The sequence below is a fragment of the Erpetoichthys calabaricus genome, chromosome 2 (assembly GCF_900747795.2).
Source record: "Erpetoichthys calabaricus chromosome 2, fErpCal1.3, whole genome shotgun sequence".
In the NCBI taxonomy this organism is placed as follows: domain Eukaryota; kingdom Metazoa; phylum Chordata; class Cladistia; order Polypteriformes; family Polypteridae; genus Erpetoichthys; species Erpetoichthys calabaricus.
In genome coordinates this window covers 188,062,271-188,088,289 of record NC_041395.2, presented here as the reverse complement: position 1 = coordinate 188,088,289, position 26,019 = coordinate 188,062,271, and the positions used below count along the sequence as shown (strand labels likewise).

At 36.0% G+C, this 26,019-nt stretch overlaps 1 protein-coding gene across 1 annotated transcript in view; it reads right to left on the bottom strand.

Moving 5' to 3' along the window:
- tfa (transferrin-a) overlaps positions 1–26,019 on the bottom strand; it is an 86,599-nt gene that overhangs the window by 23,892 nt on the left and 36,688 nt on the right. The window contains exons 8-13 of the mRNA XM_028794911.2: positions 23,108–23,261; positions 17,236–17,411; positions 10,714–10,807; positions 9,896–9,922; positions 5,547–5,702; positions 2,283–2,427 (exon numbers count right to left, since the gene is read on the bottom strand). Coding sequence (XP_028650744.1) covers positions 2,283–2,427; positions 5,547–5,702; positions 9,896–9,922; positions 10,714–10,807; positions 17,236–17,411; positions 23,108–23,261 — 752 coding nt within the window. The remainder of the gene's footprint in view (positions 1–2,282; positions 2,428–5,546; positions 5,703–9,895; positions 9,923–10,713; positions 10,808–17,235; positions 17,412–23,107; positions 23,262–26,019) is intronic.

The following is a 26,019-nucleotide window of genomic DNA, read 5'->3' as shown; positions in this document are numbered from 1 at the left end:
ATATCAGGCTTACTCTTGATATCCGGAGGAACATTGTGTCTTATGTATTGAATGACTGGGACAGTTTCAAAGTGTGGACTGATGATGGTACAGGAGATAATTATACTACACAGGAGCACTATAAGAGTAAAATGCTTAAGCCCTTCACCTATGGCTCTGCATGTGAGTTGATGGCTGCCGCTGAATTGTTCGGTTGTCGTTTTCAAGTGTACCGAAATGGCCAAATATTTTACACCTTTGGACAACCGCCAATGCCTCTTAAACATCTTAGATTCACAGGTGACGATTTGAGTAGTGGACACTTTGATGTTTATGAATGTTTAAACTCTCAAAAGCTGGATGCGAAGTTATTGATGAAACCCATTTCAATTCAAATGCCTCCAATTTCCAGTAAGGCTCTGCTTCGCAATGACAATTAACAAGTCTCAGGGACAAACCCTACAAAAGGTTGGCATTGATTTGAGGCAAGATTGCTTTTCACATGGCCAACTATATGTTGCATGCTCAAGAGTAAGCTCAGCACACAGCTTGGTTATATTACAACCGGAGGACCGAACTGACAACGTGGCATACAAAGAGATCCTTAACAAATAATTATTGGTTTATTTTCCCTCAGTTTAAAAAGGTTTACTTTTCTTCTTAATAAAAATTTTAAAGCAGTACTTTGCCGCTGGGAAGCGCGGGTATTTTGCTAGACCTAGATATACAGTATGCTCTCAAGAAGCCTGATATTGCCCCACCATGGACTGTCACCTTACCATGGTGGCAGAGCTTGTGTACCTCATAGATGCTCAGAGGTACGTCATCTGGAGCTTTGTGCTCCTGGTAAGGTCTCACTTGGCTAACAGTTTTGGGCTGAGGTCAGACAAAGAACTGCTATAATGACACTCTTGATAGTGTAAGCTGGAAATCAATGTATCCTTCTCTGGAAAGGGTTCATGGGATCAAGGAGCCAAGCCTGAGGATTGCATTCTCTGAGGAACACCTGGTAGTCACACAATCCACATAACTTGGCCAGGCTAAACCCAACACCATATTATTGAGTTGTATTATGGGTTCACCACCTATAAGGTGAGGATCAGGTGCAACGCCAGTTTAGTAGCAGGCACATGCAAGATGTCCCTGGCAATGGAGATTAGCTTTTGAAACTTGGAACATTATCTCTCTGATTGGGAAGGAGCCTGAGCTGGTGCAGGAGGTAGAAAATTACCAGCTAGATATAGTTGGTATCACTTTTATACATAGTAGGGGTTCTGAACCAAAATGATGAGTTGTTATTGCTTTTCTGTGTTAGTCATCGATTGTCTGTAACAAACACAATGTCTGAACACAAGGAGGCTCATAAGTGTGGTAAAAGAGCACTTTGGGCACTTTCATATGACTAGAAGCCATATGTTTTTGACACCCAGTGAAGAAAGGGGCAGAGCTGTGAACTGATCACCAATTGGCAGTGAGTTGGACTTGAAATGTTGGACGTAGGCTACATCTCACAGCAGCAACCCAAGGACCTGTTGGTGGGCACAAAAGGTAAGGAAAACTGTCAGGCTCCTGGTAGATGCTCTCTGTGGGATCTCCTGAGTCAATTGAGAGGTACTGACAGGCTATAAGTATAGCTGAAGGATAACTGAAATAGCAATTAACTATACCTTTACCATATTTTATCTAATGAATTAATAAGTGTACACATTCTGAATCCTTACACAGTAAAGAGTGCAATAAAAGAATAAATCAAATTGGAGTGGCAAAAGAAATGGCAACCTCAGTTTTTAAAAAGGAAGAACTGGGGGTCTGATGCAGTTATAGGATTTCTACAAAGGTCACAACCCAATTGAAAAATCGTATGCCAAGGGGATGGGGAGGACACACTGCTCAAAAGAATAATCTTGGATCCAGCAGTCATTAGATGACCTCTGCATAAATACTTGACAGCACATGAAACTGTTCAAGTACTATATACAGCTGTTTTGTTAATATGTATAAATAGAAGAGCTGTGTTCACTATATTTCAACACTGTTTCATACACTTTTCACCAACAATTCAACAGTTCATTAATTAATGAAACAGATAATGTTAGGCTTCAATAAAATTAGTCAGTTTCAAACTACTTTGTGTCTTTATGTATTCATTATATAATTAGTAATGATTTATTTGCATTTTACATAAATACTTGACACAGTGCTCTGTGGCTGCACACATTATCCAAATCTAAAATGAATTGAATTTAACTGTTAAATTGATTTTCTGCTTCAACCTATTGCTTAGTCTAACATGAAGCACCTACCTAAAAGCTCCAGAGTATCCATAAAACATTTCAGAGCCACTTGCAGAACATTTATTCTCTGGATCAAGTCCACTTCCACGGCAAAGAGAGCAAAGTTTTGAGTTTTTGTCTGCACCAGGAGCACAACTCTTAATGAAGTAATCCACTGATTAGAAAAAAAAGGAAAAGTCAAAAACCACAAATGAGTAATGATATATCTCTACTGCAAGGAACATTTATTCTCTGGATCAAATCCAGTTACACTGCCAAGACAGCAAAGGTATGAGTTTTTTACACTTTTGAGCTTTTTACATTTAAATAAATACTAAATACTTTCCTGTTCCAGTTGGTTGAATGCTGGAATGTTTTGTCTGCTGCTGCCTGTTTTTGTTTTTGTTGTGGGATCTGGTTTTTGTTGTGTTTGTTGCAGGATCTTTCTTTGTGTTCCTGATTGGGACCTTCCGAGCCTACTTTTTTCTCCTGAACATTTTGGATACCTACAATTGTTTGGAGATCTACTGTACCTGCAGTTGTTCCATTGCCTTCATTAAGATCTCACTGGCCATTCGTTCCAGCATTACTCTTCCAGGTGTGATTACTGTGGGACGACACCAGCCCCTCTAAGGCCAGTACACAGCCAGTTTACTTGCTTTCAACCTATTCCTTCTTCTCAGCTAGCTGATATAATCCTTCATATGAAACCCTCCAATTATCTGCTAAATATCTTACCCTCATACCTATTTAAAGATACTTTCAGAGCGTTTAGTCCAATTGTTTTGGCTATTATTAATAAGTGTCCAAAATCTGGTATAATCCCAGACATTTTTAACATACAGTTGTTCAGTCTTTGCTGAAGAAGCCCAAACCTGATCCTAGAGCTCTTTCAAACTATAGGCCTATTACTAAGCTCCCATTTCTGTCCAAAATTATGGATAAAGTGGTTTCTTTGCAGTAATTTTCATATCTGGAGGATAACAATGTATGTGATGTGTTTTAAAAAACTTCATAGTACATAGTAATAGAATCATCTTTGCTGAAAGTGAAAAATCATATTCTATTAACTTTGGACTGCAATCTTAGTCTTACTGGATTTCAGTGCAGCATTTGACACAGTGGACCATGGGGTTCTCTTAAAATGGCTTGAGAATAAAGTAGGCATTCAAGGCTGTGCATTGAAATGGGTCGAGTCCTACCTTAAAGGTAGATCTATGTCTGTTAACATAGACAGGAACTTCTCTCAGCTAGCTCATCTCACATCCCACAAGGTCCTTTCACTATGTATAATGGGATTGTGGTGGTTGTTATAATTGGTTGTTTTATTAATCTGCTTCTGCATTATTGTTTGCATTGTGTTTACTTTAATGCTTCTTTGTACAGCACTTTGGTGAAACCTCTGATGTTTTAAATGTGCTTTTATAAGTAAATGATCTAATCTTTTTGTTTGCACCAGGAGCATAACTCTTACTGAAATAATTCACAGATATGCTGACTGAATGGTGTGCTAAGAACATCTAGTTATGTACTATCTCCTTTAGGGTATTGCATGATGTCATATCATAGGCATTCAAGGCTGTGCATTGAAATGGGTCGAGTCCTACCTTAAAGGTAGATCTATGTCTGTTAACATAGACAGGAACGTCTCTCAGCTAGCTCCTCTCACATCCCACAAGGTTCTATCCTGGCTCCCCTTCTATTTTCACTTTATCTGCTCCCCTTGAGGGCCATCTTTTACAAACATGTCACGTATCATTGTTATGCTGATGATAAGCAGCTGTAGCTCAAAGTTAGTCCTGACATCACGTCATCTGTAAAAAAGGCTGCTGAAATGCTTTGAGGATATTAAATATTGGATGGCACAAAATTTCTTACAATTAAATGAAAATAAAACAGAGGTCATTATTTTTGGTCCTACCACATCTGCAGTTGAAATCAGCACTCAGTTAGGCTCATTGGCAGCAATTATCCATAATGATGTCAGAAACCTAGGTATCATCTTCAAGTCATCACTAAGTTTTGAAAAACAAATCTCCATGGTAGTCAAGTCCAGTTTTTACCAACTTAGGCAAATTTCTAAACTAAAATCCTTTCTATCAAAGAAGGACTTGGAAACAGTCATTCATGCCTTTATTACATCTTGCCTAGATTATTGTAATTCCTTATGTGTGGGTCTCCCAAAATCTGCTCTGTCGCGCCTTCAGCTGGTTCAAAACGCTGCAGCTAGATTCTTAATTGGGTCAAGGAAAAAGGATCATATCTCCCCCATTTTAGCCTTTCTACACTGGCTACTGGTGAGGTGTCACATTGATTTTAAAATCTTGTTGGTTATTTTTAAAGCCTTGTATGGTCTTGCTTCAAAATATATCTGTGACCTCCTTCACCCTTATGTTGCACCAGGAGCACTGAGGTCATCTGGACAACTTCTCCTTGTAGTTCCAAGATCTCAGCTGAAGTCTACAGGAGACCGAGCTTTCTCAGTTGTTGCTCCTAGGCTTTGGAATGACTTGCCTTTTCACATCAGGTCTTCATCCTCTATCGAGGTTTTTAAAAGTCAGCTTAAAACCCTACTTGTTTTTTCCCCCTTTCACTATGTTGTTATAATTGGTTGTTTTATTAATCTGCTTCTGCATTATTGTTTGCATTGTGTTTACTTTAATGCTTCTTTGTACAGCACTTTGGTGAAACCTCTGATGTTTTAAATGTGCTTTTATAAGTAAATGATCTAATCTTTTTGTTTGCACCAGGAGCATAACTCTTACTGAAATAATTCACAGATATGCTGACTGAATGGTGTGCTAAGAACATCTAGTTATGTACTATCTCCTTTAGGGTATTGCATGATGTCATATAGGCTTTCTGCAAGTCTGTAATAAAAGACATTAATACCCTCACACAGTGCTTCACATACAACAGGATAAAGAAATGGTCCAGCCTTCCATGGTCAGGGTGCAATCTGCAATTGCCCCTTGTGGATTTTTGGTTCAACTATTGGCTTGAGTTTTTTTTTCAGTGATGAGGCAATGACACCTTTACTAGGGAGGCTGAGGAATATAATTCCTTCATAACTTAGATACACCCTCTTGATATGGAAATTGGATGGATTAATACACATGTTAATGAACTATTGATTTCCAATATTATAATTAATTTTTATGGTATGATATATATAAATGATATAATGATAATGATATAAATATGGAATTTAACCATAATAACTGAAAAAATAGAAACATAATGGTTAATTATTAATTTCATATGATTAAAAGTTCTTAGAAAATGATTACTCACTAAATGAACAGTTACCAACATCCTTGGCAATGATTCCCATAGGAATATTCCATCCAGCGGTTCTACCGAAAGCAGTATGGCATGATTTTTTCCCTTTCAGAGTCTCCCAGGTTAGACCACTGTCCTTTCTAACAACTGCAACAGCATAGTAAGAACCTGAAGAGATTCATATGTAATGAGTTAATTTTAGTTTTCTCAAAATGAATTAAGCTGCATCAGCTTATTGGAAAGAAATGTAACATATAATGCTAGATTTAGAAGTGAAGCAAACCGATACAAATTATAAAAGGTATTTCAGCAGATCACTTGTGAGACCAATTCCTCAGCATTTTTATTCTGTATCTAACACTTGGATCTGTCCATCTGTCCTGTCTGAGACTGAGAATGGAGACTGAGGGGTTCTGACATGCTGATGTCATCCTTGCTAATTAATGGAAGAAGAAGTGCTTGGCGTTGTGTGTTCTGAGGTGTCAGATGTAATTAAAAGAAATTTTGTTCCTAAAAACTCTGTTTTTCATTTGCTGTTTCAAGAGCAAAAGCAGTTGAGTGTTTTGGGAAGCATTTGGAAAAATTACTTGTACTTACTCTTTTAATTTGAATTCAAACTAGTGTCTGTGAGGTGGGGCAGTAAGCAGTAGCCTCCTGGCAAGTCTGTGTTGTGTGTGTGTTGTGGTGACAAACATAGTCAAGGCATATAGTTGTGGTGACAAACAGTTAGTCAAGGCATATAAAGACAGACAGACAGACAGGCAGGCAGGCAGGCAGATAGATAGTCTTAATACACACCAGAATGAATACAAATCAAGAAAATTAAAAAGAAAGAAAACATCTGATATGGCTGTCACAGTCACAGTGAGGCATTATGCAGGCATATTGCTGTTGGTGTAAGGGATCTCCAGTAGCATTTCTTGACACACTTATGCTGAATAATTCTTTGGCTGAAAGTAATTAGTGTTAGTGTGTCAGAATGAGGATGTGCAGCATTGTTCATAATGGCACAGGGAGCTTGCCCTTTTAATTAGCTTTTTGATTCGGTGGGCCTCTACTGAAGTGATGTTACCAGCCCAGCACACTACATCATAGAAAACTGCACTTGCCATCACAGAGTTATAGAAGATGTGAAGAATGTCACTTCCCACATTAAAGGAACTCAGTCTCCTAGGAAAAAAGAGCCTACTCTGTGCTTTCTTAAATAGTCTCTCTGTGTTCTAAGACCAATCCAAAATGTCATTAAAGTGAACCCCCAAGTACATGTAGGAGAGGACCACCTCTACATTCACTTCTTGAATAGTGACCAGACATAGAGGCAATAACCATGGTTTTGCTGATACCTAATTGGAGACAATTCTCTTTGCACCAAGAAACAAAGTTCTCCAACTGACTCATATATTCTGTCAGTACATTCAATTAGTACAAATTTATCTTAGAATTTCTACAAGTGACATGATCTGGTGTTGTATGTGTAGTTGAAGGTATACATAGTGAAGAAAAAAGGAGACAAGACTGTTCCTTGTAGTGCATCAGTGTTGCTCACATCAGTATCAGAGACACAGCCCTTAAGTCTCACAAACACTGGTCTACATGCCAGATGGACATCATAGGCTCATATCTCTAAGTTTAACAGGGAGGGCTGGATGGAAGGCATTGGGAAAATCAAAAAAATATAATCCTCATAATCCTCACAGTGCTGCCAGCTTTGTCTACATGACAATAAGCCTTGTGGAGCAGATAGATAATTGCATCCTCCACTGAAATTATTGTCCAATAGGCAAACTGCAGTGGTCCAGGTGGTCTACCACAAGAGGTGTAATATAATCCAGGTCTTCATGATGTGAGAAATAAGTGCTACTGGTCTGTAGTCATTAGGTGAACAGGCAACAGCCTCTTTTGTAATGGTAATAATGTAGATTGTTTTTTACAGGAGCGGCACTTTCTGAAGCCTTAAGGACAGACTGAACAGGTTACAGAGGACACCACAAAGGTGGTCAGCACTGGCCTTAAAACACGAGGACTGACTCTATCTGATCCCGTAGCTTTTCGTGTTTGTAGCTTCCTCAGTTGTCTCCTTACTTCATCTTCAGTTATGGATAGCACATACTACTGATGGTCAGAGGTGCACTTGTCACTGGCCCTTCCAGTTGATCTAGTAAGAGATGTTGATGTAGTGGGGATGATGTGGGAAACTAGTCATTGGATGAAGGTAGTAGTGGGAGGGAAAATCTATTAAAAAACAGGTTCAGGGTATTAGCTTTGTCCATATCCCCTTCTAGCACCTGAGCCCCAGATTACTTTGAGTCCAGTAATCATACCCAGTCCATTCCAAACATCCTTAATGTTATTCTGAGAAAGACTGTTTTCTATTTTAGCTTTGTAAGCTTCCTTTCCTTCACTCAACTTTTTCTTTAGCACACTCTGCACATTCTTCAGAGCCTCTTCCGACCTGATCTGATCATAGTTATTCAAATACGTACTATTTTTAAATTCAAAGCATATCCTGATAAAGTATTTTGATGTATGATCAGGAAATAAAGTCATAAATAAAAAAATAGCCAAAAGTCAAAACTGTGAGATCAAAGAATCCAACTAAACTGAACTAAAGTCATTGTTGAGAGAGTACTTGGATGAAGTTGCTAATGACCTTCCGGTTTATAAAGTGTCACATGAGTTACATTACATTATGTGTCCTTTGAGAACACGCACCCAGCAACCTACCAATGTGTCCCTAATGATGGAACCACAAAATGACAATATACTCCAAAAACAAATCATGATGTTAAAAAAATTAACATATCTGAAAATTTTAAAAAAGAGCAAATAATAATAAATTCATAATTCACATGATTCATCTCTGTCCTGGACAATCTGTCTAGTCTACAGTTTCAAAAATTGACATTTTTTGAAACTGCAGACTGCATATACTGTATTAAGTATTTAATTTTACCCAAATGAACCATGATGGACTATAAATGATCCAACTCATTTAAGAATGAACTTACAGGATCCTTAGCTAACTAAGGTACTGAGGCAATTTACATTGAAACCATTGTCTTTTGTAGACTAATAATTTATGACCCAAAAACATTTGTTCATTCTTCATGTATTGCTTTATATCATGTTTTTTATCCAATTAATTTATAGTGCTTTTAGTTGTAAGTGGTCAGTCATTTTGCAACTTAATGGTAAAGGAAAACAGAGAAAAAAAGAGGTTGTACAGATATGTGCACAGGATGAAAGCTTTTGGGTAGATGTAAAGTCACATGTCCCGGAATCCCCCATGCATGATTTTAATATACAGTAAATAATGTCTCATCCTAAGGAGGAAGAGAGACAATAATATAAGAAACATTGTAAGAGTCTGAGACATGTCAGAAAGAGAGACAAAGCATTTCATCTGGATGTCAGAGAATGTAACTTATGCATCACACTGTTTGCTGAATCAAAAAAGCAGCCCAAAACAACATCCACCTTTAACATTATTGATTTTCAGTAAGCTTTCTAAGACTTTATAAATATGTCCAGCCTTTCCATTTGGTATTATTTTTCTATTATACTTTCTTATATTGGTATTATTATACTTTAATAAATACCATGTTACTGTTACATCTCCCTACTTTCTCTTTATATCTAGAGTGATAAAGTAAATTTTAGGGTACCAGGTGTAGGGGGATCTGACGTTTGCTCTGATCTGAAGTTTGATGCCACTGGTTTGTAAGTGGTATATAACAAAAAGATGTACGACATTTCTTGTATTTTGGGAACACTTCATACATACTTATGTTGATGAGAAACTATTTTGAATACTGCAGATGGACTTTCAGCTAGGCATGACTCATACATAATTGTATGAATAGGATCTGTGTGCATGTGTGTATGGGTGTGTGTGCGTGTGGGTGCGTGTGTTTGTCTGTGTGTATTAATTGTAAATATGAGTGTAGACCAATCTAGTGATGAACATGGTAAGTCTCACTTATCCCTTGATAATACAATATCCCATAAAACATCAACAGTTGGAAAAAATAAATACAAAACATATTCAATCTTTTCTGGCAGTTCAGATGAAAACAGCTGCACATTGTTTCACACAACAACTTCTAAGCTCTCACATAAAATAGTACTATACACTAATAAAACATGAGTGTTTCTCTTTAATATGAAACAATCTTTAAAAATAAGTAAAAGAACTGAAAACAAGGTTTTTTATTAATAAACTATTTTATGTCTTATAGAAAACATTTGTACTGCCACACACAGTGATAAAACAAAGGCTTTGTTATATCACTCTGTTCATCTCTTTTGAAAATGATCTGCATGTTGCTTCTAGGTTTCTAGGTAGTGTATACAGTAATTACCTGTTTTCCCAGGCACTGAGCAATCACCTGTGAAAACAACAGACCAATTGTTAGTCAACACTTTCTTCATATTTCTAAAACAAAACAATGTTAAAATTGCTCCAGACTCATATTACTCACAACTCTAAGCTGGACTAAGCAAATCTAAAAAAGAATTGATGGATGAATGAATAATCACATACAGTATTAGCCAATTTTTTGGCTGTTTTTAATGGATATAATTGAAGGATGCTGGGAAAAAACACAAGGTAGCAATTTTCACAGCACTACTATCCACTATAGAGACAAGTTACACTAGGACAATTTAAAATCACCAAATCAACCGAACACATGTTTTCAATATTTTTAGGCAAAGGGAATTGCTCTATTGTCACTCATTGTCAAACCCATTTAACCTAATTTCTGAGTCACTGGGGGCCTGAGTGTACCCCACCAAAACTGCCCTGAAAATGATACTGGTTTATTTATAGAGCCCACTCACATACCTGTAGGACCAGTTTAGAGTGATCAGTTAAGTTAGACTTCATGTCTTGGGGAATGTGGGATGAGAATAGGACCACCCAGAAGGAAACCCCTACATTTGGAGTATATACAGACTCCACAAGGACAACAACCAACTGTAGGATTTGAACTCCACTCAATGGATTTGTGTAGAAGCTGCACGAATCACTGTGCTATTATGCCACCTGGCATAGTCTGTTTTATTCCATAAATCATGAGATTTTACAGTGCACGTTTCATAAATAATATTCATCATATTCAAAATATGGTTTTCTAAAATATTTGTACCATTCACATTATAAACAGAAACTTTTCACCTTCATAAACTTCCGACATTACAGGGACAAGACCACATGCTCCTGCAGAAAAGATGTAGCCTCCATCCATAGTAACAGCATCAGCTTCTTTTCTCTAAAAAAAACGATTAAAAAAAGGATCCGGATCAGTAGTATTTGTATGTAAACCATCTGTTCATAAGATGGTTTATAGTTCTATTGTTATGTTTCTTTTCATAAGGACCACTTAAATCAAATGAAGTAGTAGAAAATAACTTTATTATGCCAAATAATATAATAGGAAGTCCTGAAAAATAAATAAACAAAATATACGTATCTTTTACATAATGTACAGAATCACTGAAATGTGTACTGTATAGAATATACAGTAAAAAAATAAAACTGGCAATAACAATAATAAGCAGTATTCAAAAGGCTATTCTTCCCATTTCATTTGGTTCCCCATTAAACAAAACAAGCAAGTCTTTCAAAATATCTTTGTGAAAATTAAGAAAAATAATATAAACACAAACCAATGAAAATTTTCATCTATATTGACTGAATACTGCCACAGCATTTGCTATCAAAACAATCCTTACAATCCAAACTACTAAAAAAAAAGTTTTCACAACTGCAACACTACTAAAATTATGTGATCGAGTGGATACTTTTCAATTTCCAAAATCCTCTTTCCACAGAAATCAATATCATTGGGCAATTTTAAAAAGATATTCTAATGAAGAAATATCGTTATTTGTATGAAACAAAACATCTCCAATTCCATTGTTTTCTAAAGTTGAAGATATAAAACATTTCAACATATATGGATCAGAGATGTAAAATAATCATTATACTTATAATTTAAATTTATACTTATAGTAAGGGTGCACTACTAGGACAAAATGATATTTGATGATTATTGCTTTTGATATTATAATTGCAATTATTATTTTCAATTAACAGCACTACAGTGAAATATGTATTAGAATCTTCATTTTGCAGAGAACAAATAAATAATATGAAAAAAAAATTAATGTGAAATTGTTAAAATGCGGATTAATTGAAAAATTAAATATTTCATATTCAATATGTCTTCTTTTTAATTTTATAATGAAGCTACAACATGCTTATTATATTTGTGTCAGTTCTGTAACAGTGTAAGTCATGTACAAATAATAACAAAATACACATTGGATTTAGTACAGTTTCCTTGCACACATGCATTGGATTTAATACAGCTCAACTGGTTTTTTGGCACATGCAATGAATTCAGAACAATTGTATCGGTTTTTTGGACATTTTAAAAATTTCCTTGCAACTTATTTTCATTCATTTTAATTCCACCATATTTTAAATGACTAATCAGCAGCATTGCATTAAAATTTAAACTTTGAAGGAACTTGTTAATTCCAGTCTACAGGCTGTATGGCAAACTTCTGTATTAACATAAAGCTGTGATCCAGCTGGAAATAAAACTAGCTGAAGAAGGGAATAATTTCAAGATCAGAATATACAGTTTTTAAATAAAAGGAATAGCTTTAAATCACTTGTTTTTATCTTGAAAGAGTTTATCAAGAGAAATGTATTTTTGTTTCTCAGATGTGTACATTTTTAAATAGATTATGCCTTATATGAATATGTTGTCCTTTAGTAACACAAAGACAATAACTTAACACAGTATTCCAGAGGAGACTTCATTAGTGCTGTGTATAATTTAAGAATGATCTCCTTTTATTTGTGCTTGACATGTAATTCTATGTAATCCAATTACCTTCTTAATCACTTCTTCATTGTCTAAAACTGGACACTAAGACTTCCATTTCCTTCTCATATAGATGAACTTCTAAATTTCAGACCTGCTTTTATGCATTTAAATTTAATGTTTATATTAACGTTAACATTTTACTTCCTATATATAGTACTATACATTTTACCTATTAAAAGTCAATTAGCACAACATCTGAATAAGGCTATAGGATAATCTTCTGTAATGAATCGGCTAAACTTTTGCTAAATTCCACCTTAATCTGCTAACTATCTTCAGAGACAACTTCTCATTTATATTCCCTGCAAGATTATTTATATAATTAAGAGAGCCATGCCCCCAGCATTAATTCATTGATGCATGGGCTTTAACACCATCTATAGCTTTTCTCACCATTTTCCTTTGCTTTCTGTTTTTGATGGACTTTTGCACCCATTTACACGCTTCACTTTGAATCTCTACTTTTTTCAGCTCTATCACTGGCCTCTCTAATGGAACTTTCTTGTGGGATCAAGCTCCACTAATGGTGTCCCCTAAATGCCACTGTACCCACAGAATACTTGTTCTTCAGGATACCTTTAAATGCCTGCTAATGTTTTTAGAATGGCTACTGCTGAGAAGTATAAGAAAGAGATTACTGCTGCTGTTTCCTGCTCACTTTACTGGCAGACATAGGCTAAAGAATGTTTTTGCCAGCTAGTGAACTTGTTGTTTAAGATGTATACTGTCTTACTATAATATTAGACCTTTTTAACCACCAAGTGATGCAAAAATCTAATTTGTATCATCATCAGCGCCAGTTTAGCTGTCATCTTCCAGGTGTGCCAATGTTAGTTATTTGAATCCCAAATCTTATTTCTTTGCTCTTAATGATTCTCGGCATCCTTTAGAGTGTGACGCATTTTCTTCATATATGTGATGTCACCTCTAAGCATGTTATCTTTGGCTTCCCTCTTGGCCTCTTTCAACCCCACCTCCATCTGGGTGTACCACTTCACCTAGTCATCCAATGCCTTTCGCTCCCCATACCCAAACTTACCTTCGTGTGCTCCCCTGTGGGCATAACTCATATTGCTTCCACAAAGTATTTTTCTTAACTCAGGATTCATCATCCTCTCACACCATGACACTCCACACTTCCCTGATCATTTGCATCTCGGTTCTTTCCACCTTTGTGTCATGTTCCTTTTTCATCGGCCAAACCTCCATCCCATAGGCCATACTAGTCTTCACACAGCTTTCATAAATTTTACCCTTCAATGCCATGAAGACTCCTTTAGAATTGAGAACGTGGGACAAATCTTGGAACTTCTTTTATGTACCTTTCACTCTATCATTTTTGCATTCAACCCTCCGCATTCAACCCTCCATCTACACTCAACCTGTCACCTAAGTAGCTGAATCTCCAAACATTCTCCAAAACTGATAACACTGATATGTAAAACTATAATTTTGAATAGTCTGGCAGTTTATTGCTCAATATTACCCACATTCCCTTTGATGCATTTTAACCCTTCAGTAATCTCCCTTTCACACAGACCCCTCAACAATTTAACTCCAGTACCTCAGACTGCTTTCCAACATTTCCAACATCTCTCCAGACTGATGCACCGATTTACTTCTTCACCTTTTTCAGTGCTTCTACAACTTCATCCTTCAGAAACATATGGCTTAGTATTTCTGCTTTCTTATTATCCCCATTTGTTCTCCTCATTCAACAACTTCATATTCTTCTTCTAAACACGTTTAATCATCTTAGTATCAATCATAATGTACCCTTCAGCATTCACCAAGCAATTCACACCTGCCACATTCTCACTTTTGTCATCTGTTTCAAGATTGTGACCATAATTCTATTTACCTTCTTATTTTGAAATTTGTTTGCAAACAGTGGATTGTTGACTTGCTTAACAACTGCTCTCACAACTGCTTTTCTGGCATTTCACTTTGCTTCCTTATAACTCACCCTGTCACTTTTTGCCTTTGTTTTCTGCCACTCCCTACGGCAACTCTGCTTTTTCTCAATATCCATCTGTACATCAGCATTCCACTGTATTTCTTTGTGTCTAAGTGGTCTCTTTCACATTTCACAGACTTATGCTGTTTTTCAAAAAGACATTCTTCATCATTGGCTATTTGCCATTCTCACCAGATTATTCTGAAACCTTGTTTGTGCTTATTACCAACGTTTCAGTAAATTTGCTTCTCACACTTTCCTCCTTCAACTTCCATACCTTAAACCTTGAAATATTCTTCCTCCAAGACTGGTAAGATGTGCTGAAAATCTTTTACTAGTGAAAATTCTGAACTAACTGCAACCCAATTTTTGTCTTTCTTGGGTAGTCCTGTTATCTTAGTAGCTATAAGAGGTCTACATTTGCAGTGTTTCTTTAATGAAAAACACAGTCTTTGTAATATGGCTATTATGTAACTTGAAGTTTAGATCTGAATTCATAATAATGCCTAACATGTTTAATTCTGGTTTGATTTGTAAAGCTAGGTGATCCAAGTTTATTTCTAAAACCCTTGATTTTTTCACTATAGACAATAAATTTCCATTTTACCCCCTTATTTAGCTTGAGGAAATTACTACTCCACCATTCTGTAATGCAAGTAAGGGACTGGATCAAAGGACGTAGATCCTCAGGGTTATCAGGTGATACAGATAAGTAAATCTGTGAGTCATCTACATAGCTGTAGTAGATCCTCTTTTGTTTATAATTAATCTGGCCTAATGGAGATTGAGAATAACAGTGGGCCCAGAATTGATCCTTATGGTATACCATATACAGCATCATTTACCACTAACATAGAATCACCACAAAGAATGTTCTGACTGTTACAAAAGATTTAAACCAATTTAAAACACTACAAGGCAGACTCACCTACTGACTAAAGTGATTAATGAGAAGTCAAATGTTGTATAAAAAGTCTAAGACAACAAGAATAGATATTTTGTTTGTGTCAGTATAAACCTGCAAATCATTAACTGCTTCAACCAACACAATTTCTGAACTGTGACATACTTTTTCTACAATTTTTCTTTAAAAAGGTGGCTTACAGTTACATAGGGATTATTTTTCTTAAGCAGTGGTTTAACTACTGCAGTCTTAAAAAATCAGGGAAAATACACTAGTACACTGTCAATTAGCATATCAGAAACTTCTTTGAAAAGTAGTGGTGTGGGGGGCGGGGGGTGACTGGGTCAATTACATAAGTGGGCAATTTTAGCTGAGATGCTATTCTATGAAATTCAGGGAACTTATTTTAGCAAATGAATTTAGTTCACTATAATAGACACACTGAACAATGTTTGCATTTGAGGACTATATTATATTACATCTGAAATTGTTTAAATTATCCTTAAAAATGCTGCAAAAGCCTCAATTTTTTCCATTGAAATTTTAGAAGCCATTTATTAATGTTTAATAGAATGATATATAGTTGAAAATACCCTTGAATTCCCAGCATTTTCATTTATGATTTTAAAAAATAGAATTGTCTCTCAGGTCAGACAGCTTTGTTGGATTTAGTTATACGGTATATGAATTTTCAGTATTTTATAATGCACTGTTAGTTTAGTTATTCTAAATTTTCACTCAGCCTTGTGGTAGTTTAATTTGCATTCAGAAAGAGCTTGTTTTTCCCATGGTATTTTACTAATGGAAGATTTAACAGTTTTTCAGGGGCTTCTGTGTCAGCTTTGGCTCTCCACTTACCATTAAAATATTCCATCTTAATGTTTACATTACTGCCTGTATAAAACTGAGCACTAAACTCAGACTGACTGTTTAGAATATTAGCATACCTAGAAACAACTGCAGCATCAACATAACATTTTTAATAAGATGCTGCTTTTAGTTAGTCTCAGATATTTCTAGGTCAAATAAAATACAGTGATGGTAAGGTATACCAAAGTCTAGGACCTACATAATATCAATATTAAATTTATTTGACTTATTCAAGTCTAGCACATATCCTCCCTTTTGTGTTGGTTAAGGAAAAGAGGCTAACTGAGATCAAATGAATGCAGTAAGTTAATAAATTCTTTTTCTTTGAGATCAAAGTGGTTATCTACTGTACATGCAAATTAAAAGTGCCTACTATTAGGAACCTATCATCCATCCATCCATTATCCAACCCGCTATATCCTAACTACAGGGTCACAGGGGTCTGCTGGAGCCAATCCCAGCCAACACAGGGCGCAAGGCAGGAAACAAACCCCAGGCAGGGTGCCAGCCCACCACAGAGGAACCTATCAATTATTTATTATAATAACCCCAAGAATTCATTGATAAAAATGCATTATACTTTTTCTAGGATGATAAATGGTCAATATGAGACAATATGATACTGCTTGAATGGCAAGTAACTGACTCTCTTTCCTTGAAAACCAGAATACACATAATTACAATTTGGAAGTGCTGCTGCATTTAACACAAACAGGTGACTGGATTTTAAACAAGTTCCTTATACAGTAAATGTACTGAAATGGTCTAGGCAAATGACTATTTATTTAGAACTTTGTGAAACAAGTATATAGAGAGTATATTCTTATCATTATAGTTTATTTTCTTAGATACCATTTGGCCTTCATATTTGTGCCATTTTTTTCAAATAAAAGCAAGAATAGCTGAACATGGTTCTTTGTATCATTCTTCTTGAACTAGACAGTGTTTGAAGGAAAAAAACAATGAAACAAGTGAGCATGTTTGTCATGAACTGTAACATTGCATCTCATTTTCCTCATGTATAATATATATACTGTACATTGTGAAAAACATTAAAACCATTCTTACCATTATCATTCCAACGCAATCCTCCACGGAGTCTCCTTTTACACAGTCAATTTTAGCATTGCCTTGGTCATCAGCACTGGCGATACTCCATGCATCACATTTGTTTTTTTCAAAGTGGCTAATATAACACCATTTGATTGTGCTATGGGTAGATCTGCTCTCTTTTTGATCAGATGCTGAAATTAAAACACATATACATAATTTTATCTGTTTATTCATCCAACTGCTTTCAAACCCATCTGTCTTTCTATCTTCTAATCTGCTTATATAGTCCAAGGTCACAGAGGTGTTGGAGCTTATTTTGGGTGTATTGGGTGCAAAGCTAAAACCAATTGAAGATGGGTGCCAGAATATCAATGCTTATGTATATGCACACATTCACACACAAGCCAATTTAGAGTCACAAATTAACTTAAAATGCTAGGATTCCACAAGCCCCAAGACAGCAGTGTTGAAAAACTTATATTTATCTATCCAATTATTCTTTTTTTAACCTGCTTATCCAGGTTAGGATTGTAGGAACTAAGGCAGGAAAGTGCCCCAGTTCACTGAACTACATGTTCATCATGTATACACTGACACTCTGATGATGAAGAGTTGCCTAATCACCTACACATACATCTTTTGGATGTGTGAGGAACTTAAGAGTACACAGACACATGGAAAAAGTGCATACTCTAAATAGACAGTCACTGGGTAGAGGGGTTAAACCCAGGAAACTGTATCTGAGAGGAAACAGTTCAATAAGAATATTCGCCTTACATTTGCTCAGCCCACTAAACCAAGTAATGCAGCTGAACATAATGACCAACTGTACCACATTACAATGAAAGGACAGTAAAAAGTCCCTGTCCATTCTGATTAGTCTAGAGTTTACCAAAGAGAAGTAAGTAACGCTGAGTGTCCTTAGATATATATATATATTGCTATTTTTTCCATCCCCATGATGGATGAATGTATGGATTCTGGTAAAGTCAAATGTCATTTTTTCTTTCTTCTTAAAGTACCACAGTTATCCTTGCACCATATCACAAAACAAGTCTGCTTCATGTAATTTATACAATGGCTTTATTCTTCCACAAATATCTACAATCTCATTAGTGTCATCTGTATTCGTTATAGTGGATCAATGATAATTATTATGACTCAGATCATTAGTTTTAAAGGATAAGAAAAACAGAGAGAAAACACAATGTTGTGAAGACTTGGTGTCTGATTGAAAGCTCTTTGTATACACTGTCTCCAAATGATTAAGAAGAAAGCCATAAATCCATAACATAATGTACAGCTCAATATTTATAAAATTAAATTCATCAAGCAATATGTACTGTATGAAAAGTTCAAGGAAAGCAAAAAAAAATTTCAGTAAATACTCTTGACATATTAAGAATGTTGGTCCTCAGCTGTGAATCTGTGACCTTTTGAGTTAAAAAGATTCAAGGAAGCTTTTGTATCATGGTGGGTAATAGGAGAATTCCATTCCCTGTGTGAATGGGACAGCTTTTAAGCTCAAGTGCCATTACTTCTGAGTATGCATCATCAAATTGAATTCTCTCCAAGCCCCCCTAATCGTATGCATGCTGATAGGCACTTACGTGTCATCTATATGTCAAAATACAGATTACATACTAGAAGCATTTATAAAATTCATTGTAAGTTTTAAATGACCACACAAGGGCAGAAGTGGCAACTGTCCCTGTCCTTCTTGTTGAATGTAAACAAATGCTCTTATGAGAAACTAGTCATATTTTACTGCTGAACTGCGTCATCAAAACTACTTTCATCATGTTCCTAAAAGAAAGCCATGTACACACAGCTAAACCAATAATATGTCAGATTTGCTACATTGGAATGGTTTCCACCTCACTGAACTGAATTTGTTTGGATTGTGTGGTAATATGTGCAACACCTCTGAATTTTAGAAAGCCCAGTGGGTGTTAGGCAATAAAAAAAAAAATCTGTTCAAATGAATTACATAACTCTTTCAAACAGATTATTTTTATTTTTTTTCTGACTCCTATTTCAGTAGTACAGAACCCCATTCTTCATTAATTAGTTCAAATAGAATATTATTATTTATCCCCCTTGCAGCCCAGTTCTTATTATAGAGCCCAGTATGGTTTCCCTGGCATACAGTTCAGTGAACTGTAAGGTGTGTGTTAAAATCAGTGAACTGGAAGAAGAACTAGTTGGAAGACCACCGTTGAAAAGTTTCTTTTGAGGAGTACTGAAACAGTTTTCAAATGCAGGAGAAGTTACAAGAATCGATTTATGGAATTTTCTCGGAGAATGTTTTTATTCCTTAGTCAGTGATGGAAATATTAATTGAACAAAAGGTAAGTTTTAAATCTAGTCCATAATTGCAATAAACAGCATAGAATACACTGAAATGTTTGATTGGGTATACTCTTTTGGTTGTGGTTCACTAAACTGCATACCAGGTGTATTATCGTGATTATTTCCCTATACTTATCCTTTACCTATTTTCTTCAAGGATAAGTGTACTCATCAGGTTCTTTACCGCATTGGTCTACTGTCACACCTTAAGATTAACATACACACACACATAGATATTCACATACGCACAAACCCTAACCACAACAGTGCCCTATGAGTGACACACACACAGCTGGTTAATCTCTAGCACTTCAAACCACACACATGCCTTATGACTAACACATACACAACCTGTTACTGTCTTAGCACTTCAAGAGACTTACTTATTATCGGCACAAACAACATACAATGTTTAAAATATATTTCAGACCTAAGTATTACTTTGGTCTCTAGGAACATATTCAAACATAACAAAGGCTCAACATCCTTGGCTATAGGCCATTTATCAACCAAGAATGTCTTACTTTACATACTGTTCCCTACTATGGAGTGGACCTCACACCCTCAGCCTTAATAAATTTTGCAGTTCAGAGCGTATGGCAAACTTCTGACTGCCCCAGGTGCTCTTAATAAAAATTACCTTATTACCTCAATCACTCCAGATATGAAAACAAAGTATTGAAAGTTAACAACAGCGTGGTATTTATTACATGAATAATAATACAAAATAGAATAAGTAATAATAGAAAATTAGATTGATAGTCAAGTGTGGATATAGTAATTAAGTAAAGCTTACAAAAAAGATGTCAAGGATGAATGTCCCAGGTGGCTTGTGATCTAGCACTCAAAGTTGTTCATGAGATGCTTTTCTGGCAAGCAGATGAAAATGGCCACACGATACTGGCGCCCTCTTCTAACGTTGTTCTGTTCTCTTTTTCTGTAGCTACTCTCAAGGCATATTTATTTTAAAATTTCAATGGGGATTTTACACCACGTGATCTTTAGATGCAGTATTTCCAATGGCTGGCTGTCAATATGATGGATGAATTTGTTTAGACTCTTTAATCTATATGAGTAGTTTGTTTTCCCAAGCAATAAAGTTTTTGATGTTTTAACAATCTCCTGTCTCAAGCTGTAAACCAATTTAGTGCTGGTGCTGTTCCCTTCACTGGTGATAAAATCATCAATACAGCCTGAGGCATCTCCTGAATTCCTGCTCAGTTCAAACAGATAGTACTGTGATTGATATTGGTACAATTCAGGAAAACAGATTGCCTTAATGTTAAACGGTACATGCAAGTGATCTGTATTTAAGTTCATCTGTTGTTTTATCTTGAGCAAAATATAATGAAAATATAGACCAAAATTTACAGATTTTGCACACAACAACACCAGGAAATATAAATAGCAACTGAAATAAGAGTTAGTGAAAAAAATTTAAAGTAATTCATTTTAATTAGTTTTAACAAGTTACTAATTCCATCCATCAATTATCCAACCCGCTACATCCTAACTACAGGGTCACGGGGGTCTGTTGGATCCAATCCCAGCCACCACAGGGCACAAGGAAGGGAACAAACCCCGGGCAGGGCGCCAGCCCACCGCAGGGCACACGCACACACACATACACACACCAAGCACACACTAGGGGAAAATCTAGAATCATCAATCCACCTAACCTGCATGTCTTTGGACTGTGGGAGGAAACCGGAGCACCCGGAGGAAACCCACTCAGACACGGGGAGAACATGCAAATTCCATGCAGGGAGGACCCGGGAAGCAAACCCGGGTCTCCTAACTGCGAGGCAGCAGCGCTACCCACTGCACCACCGTGCTGCCCAGTTACTAATTCATTTGAGCAAATTTTTTTTTTTTTGCCTGACACCTACAGAGCTCCGTGGAATTTAACTATTTGGATAAATGGTACTCACTGAAAAATTAAAGACCATTTCTTAACACGACCAATTAAGTTGCATCATTTATGTAAATTATTCAGGTGTTTCTAATGGAAAAATATTTTACATCAAATAAACTTTTTTCCGCAAATACATACCATACTGTTATCAACTATTTTATGGCATGTATTTACAGAAACATAACAAGTCTAATATACTTCTCATAATTCTTGTAAAAGTAGTGAAAAATGCTAAAAGTAGAAGCATCAAATGAACAATAGTTTGTATATTAGACTTCTGAAAGTCTATGAACCTGCAGTTACTGTTTTTTAGGTTGATAGCAAGAACAGATTTCATCCATTTTTGCTAACATCAGACTTAAGCTTGCCAGTGCTAGTTAGAGAAAAGGGAGAATAAACGCTCTTAAGATGCCAGGGAAGAGGCTGGAGTGGCTGCAGGAGAACTAATAATGTGAACCTGACTTCTGGAGATTTGTTCCTGATCTGGACCATGTGATGTAATTGCCATTATGGATATATATATATATATATTTTTTTTTTTTGCTTGAAATCAAGAAGCTGTCATTATAAAGTTAAGTATCTTTGATGTTTGGTGTTGGGGGTTGGTCGGGGGTTGTTGATACCAGCAAATCGACAACACCTCATTGTGAAGACGACATTCCCAATTGGACTGCAAGGAATATTTAAGTTGGTCCTGGGGATCTCATCCAGCCAGAGAAACATTCTTCCAGCCATGGGTCTGCATTTTTCCTTAACTTCCTTTGACTTCATGATTTAGTCCCATTCCAACCAATGAAATCGTACAAACAATCACGTAAAACATGTAAAAAATATCCACTCAATTAAACAGTACAACAATTGCAAAAATAGGTGAAAATAATCAATTAACTAGGACAAATGCTCAGCCAAAAGAAAATACTCTCAACACCACAAAATGATCTGCATATTCAAACTAAATGAACACTGTTTAATCACAAAAATGCTGCATATATCATAATAATCATGTGTTTTTAAAACACACTGTGTTTTAAAACGGGACCAAGCAAAGACATCACAAAGTTATCCAGATGGTCAAAAGAGTGTGTGATTTCCACAGTACAGATGAGGAACAACTGCTGACTGAACCAATTTATCATTTGTCTTACCCAAGGGTCATAATGGACAAACCCAGCTGACAACCTTAAAGCAGAATGCGGATAAAACTGTCTTTCCGTGTTTGAGTGAGCTCCTTAAAACATATGCCACATTCCCTGTCCCAACAGCCTCATTTGAATGCTCATTTTCCAAGCTGAATTTTTTTAAATAAAAAAAAAACAATGGCTGTGGTGAAGAGAGGTTTTTCTGACCTCTCCTTCCTCTTATCCACTGAAAAAGACATTGTCATAGAGCATTTTAAAGTTTTTGACATATTCAAACAGATGTCTACAAGGAAAAGTTTGTTATAAATCAGGAAACAGCTTAGTATAGGTTTCAGCTAAATTTTCAAAATGTGCCCAAGAGTTTTGCCCCTGCCCATCTGTAAGTCTCTGCATGTCACTGAATATTACCGATTTTTTTGAGGAAATGTAACAAAAAATCATGCAGTGTTGCACTATGCCATTTCTAGTTAGTTCTACTTACTTTTTGTGAGTGATCTTATAATACTTGTATATTTAGCTCCAAGATAAAAGAAAGAGTTCATATTTTCAGGAGCTTTGATCAGTTTTACTGTAGAATCTTTAAACATCAGATTTTTCCCTCCATAGTAGCTAGATTTAAAAAGATTTGGGAATTTCTGGAAAAAAAGAAAGAAAAATTAGTAAACAAAATACAGAACAGAAAATGAGATGGGGTTGCTGTTTATGTTAAATTTAAATGCAAGTCAATTGGACGATGAGCTCCATCTTAGTGAGGACATCTGGCTTCATCTGGAAAACATTAGGGATAGATGTCTTATTTTAGAAGTGTGTTATAGACCACCCAATATAGACAGTAATTTCAATACACATATCTATACTAATAAAAGGCAAAGCCCTCACTGACTCACTGACTGACTGACTGACTGACTGACTGACTGACTGACTGACTGACTCATCACTAATTCTCCAACTTCCCGTGTAGGTGGAAGGCTGAAATTTGGCAGGCTCATTCCTTACAGCTTACTTACAAAAGTTAGGCAGGTTTCATTTCGAAATTCAAAGCATAACGGTCATAACTGGAACCTCTTTTTTGTCCATATACTGTAATGGACTGCAGCTCGTTGGCCGTGGGAGGCGCACTTGCGTATCGCGTCATCACGCCACCCACGTAATCACGTGATCTGACTGTGAATGCAGTACGTAGAAAACAAGGAAGAGCCCCAAAGAGCGCTGAAGAAAACATTCATTACACAATTGAGAAGGCAGCAAAACAATAAGAAGCGAGCAAGTGACGCATACAAGCATATTCATAAGTGCAGCTACTGAGGAAACAAAGCACGGTGTAAACCATAAGTTTAAATTAAGTTTATAGAAACGCTCCTGCTACCGTTTGCAATACCATATTCGCAACATACAAGTTTAATGAGAAGACACGAGGTATAAACGAGACTTTGGATCACTTTGTAACAGAGTTAAAATTGCTGTAGCAAGAAACTTTTAAGTGCCAGGTCTTAGCTAACATTAAATTAAGCCGTGGACATCGCAACATCACACAAGAGAGCGGCTCACGTGAACTGACTGAACTTTGAGGCAAGATTGCTTTTCTCCTGTACAACTATACGTTGCATTCTCAACAGTAAGCTTGCACGGCTTGGTCATATTACAACCGGAGTGCTGAACTAACAACGTGGCATACAAACAGAACTATAACAATCGTAATAAACGAACAAAAAAACAGCAGAGAACCCGTGGATTAAATAAAAAGGCTGCTTCCGTTGGCGAAGCAACGAAAAAGGAAGACCTTATATGGCGTTCGTTTATAAAACAGCGGAAAAGCTGTGTAAAGGCTGCTTCACAAAAAAACAGCAGAGCACCTTATATGAGCAGGCAGTCAGCTAAAGAAGGGAATCAATAAATAACTATAATGGTAATAAACGAACAAAAAATAGCAGAGAATCCAAGGACTACATAAAGGAAATGGGTACCTGAACAGAAGAGTGAGTCTCAAATAGCTACACAATAACTATTATAATTGTAATAAACGAACAATAAAAAAATACAGAACCGCTAAGCAAGGAGAAAGGACGGCCTTATATGGCGTTCGTTTTGTAAAACAGCGGAGAGGCTGTGTAAAGGCAGCTTCACAAAAAAACAAATCCTTAACAAATTATTATTGGTATATTTTCCCTCAATTTAAAAAGGTTTTCTTTTCTTCTTAATAAAAATTTAAAAGCAGTACTTCGCCGGTGCGAAGCGTGGGGATTTCAGCGACTGACGCATACAGACATATTCATGAGTGCAGGTACTTTGGAAACAAAGCACCGTGTAAACCTAAAGTTTAAATTAAGTTCATAGACCTACAAAAGGTTGCCATTGATTTGAGGCAAGATTGCTTTTCTCCTGTACAACTATACGTTGCATTCTTAACAGTAGGCTTGCACGGCTTGGTCATATTACAACCGGAGTGCTGAACTGACAACTTGGTATACAAACAGAACTATAACAATCGTAAAAAAAGAAAAAAAAAACAGCGGAGAACCCGTGGATTAAATAAAAAGGCTGCTTCCTTGGTGAAGCAAGGAAAAAGGAAGACCTTATATGGCGTTCGTTTATGAAACAGTGGAAAAGCTGTGTTAAGGCTGCTTCACAAAAAAACAGCAGAGCGCCTTATATGGCCAGGCAGTCAGCTAAAGAAGGGAATCAATAAATAACTATAATCGTAATAAACGAACAAAAAATTACATAAAGGAAATGGGTACCTGAACAGAACAGTGAGTCTCAAATAGCTACACAATAACTATAACAATCGTAATAAATGAACAATAAAAGAATACAGAACCGCTAAGCTAGGAGAAAGGACGGCCTTATATGGCGTTCATTTATAAAACAGCGGAGAGGCTGTGTAATGGCAGATCGTTAACAAATTGTTATTGGTATATTTTCCCTCAATTTAAAAAGGTTTTCTTTTCTTCTTAATTAAAATTTAAAAGCAGAACTTCGCCGCTGCGAAGCGCGGGGATTTGGATATATATATATATATATATATATATAGTTATGAATGGTTATATATATATGTGAATGTATGTATGTATATATGTATGTCTATATATGTGTATATATATGTAGATATGTATATATATGTGTATATATATGTAGATATATATATATATGTGTATATATGTAGATATGTATATATATGTGTATATATATGTAGATATATATATATATGTGTATATATGTAGATATGTATGGCGTTCATTTATAAAACAGCGGAGAGGCTGTGTAATGGCAGATCGTTAACAAATTGTTATTGGTATATTTTCCCTCAATTTAAAAAGGTTTTCTTTTCTTCTTAATTAAAATTTAAAAGCAGAACTTCGCCGCTGCGAAGCGCGGGGATTTGGATATATATAT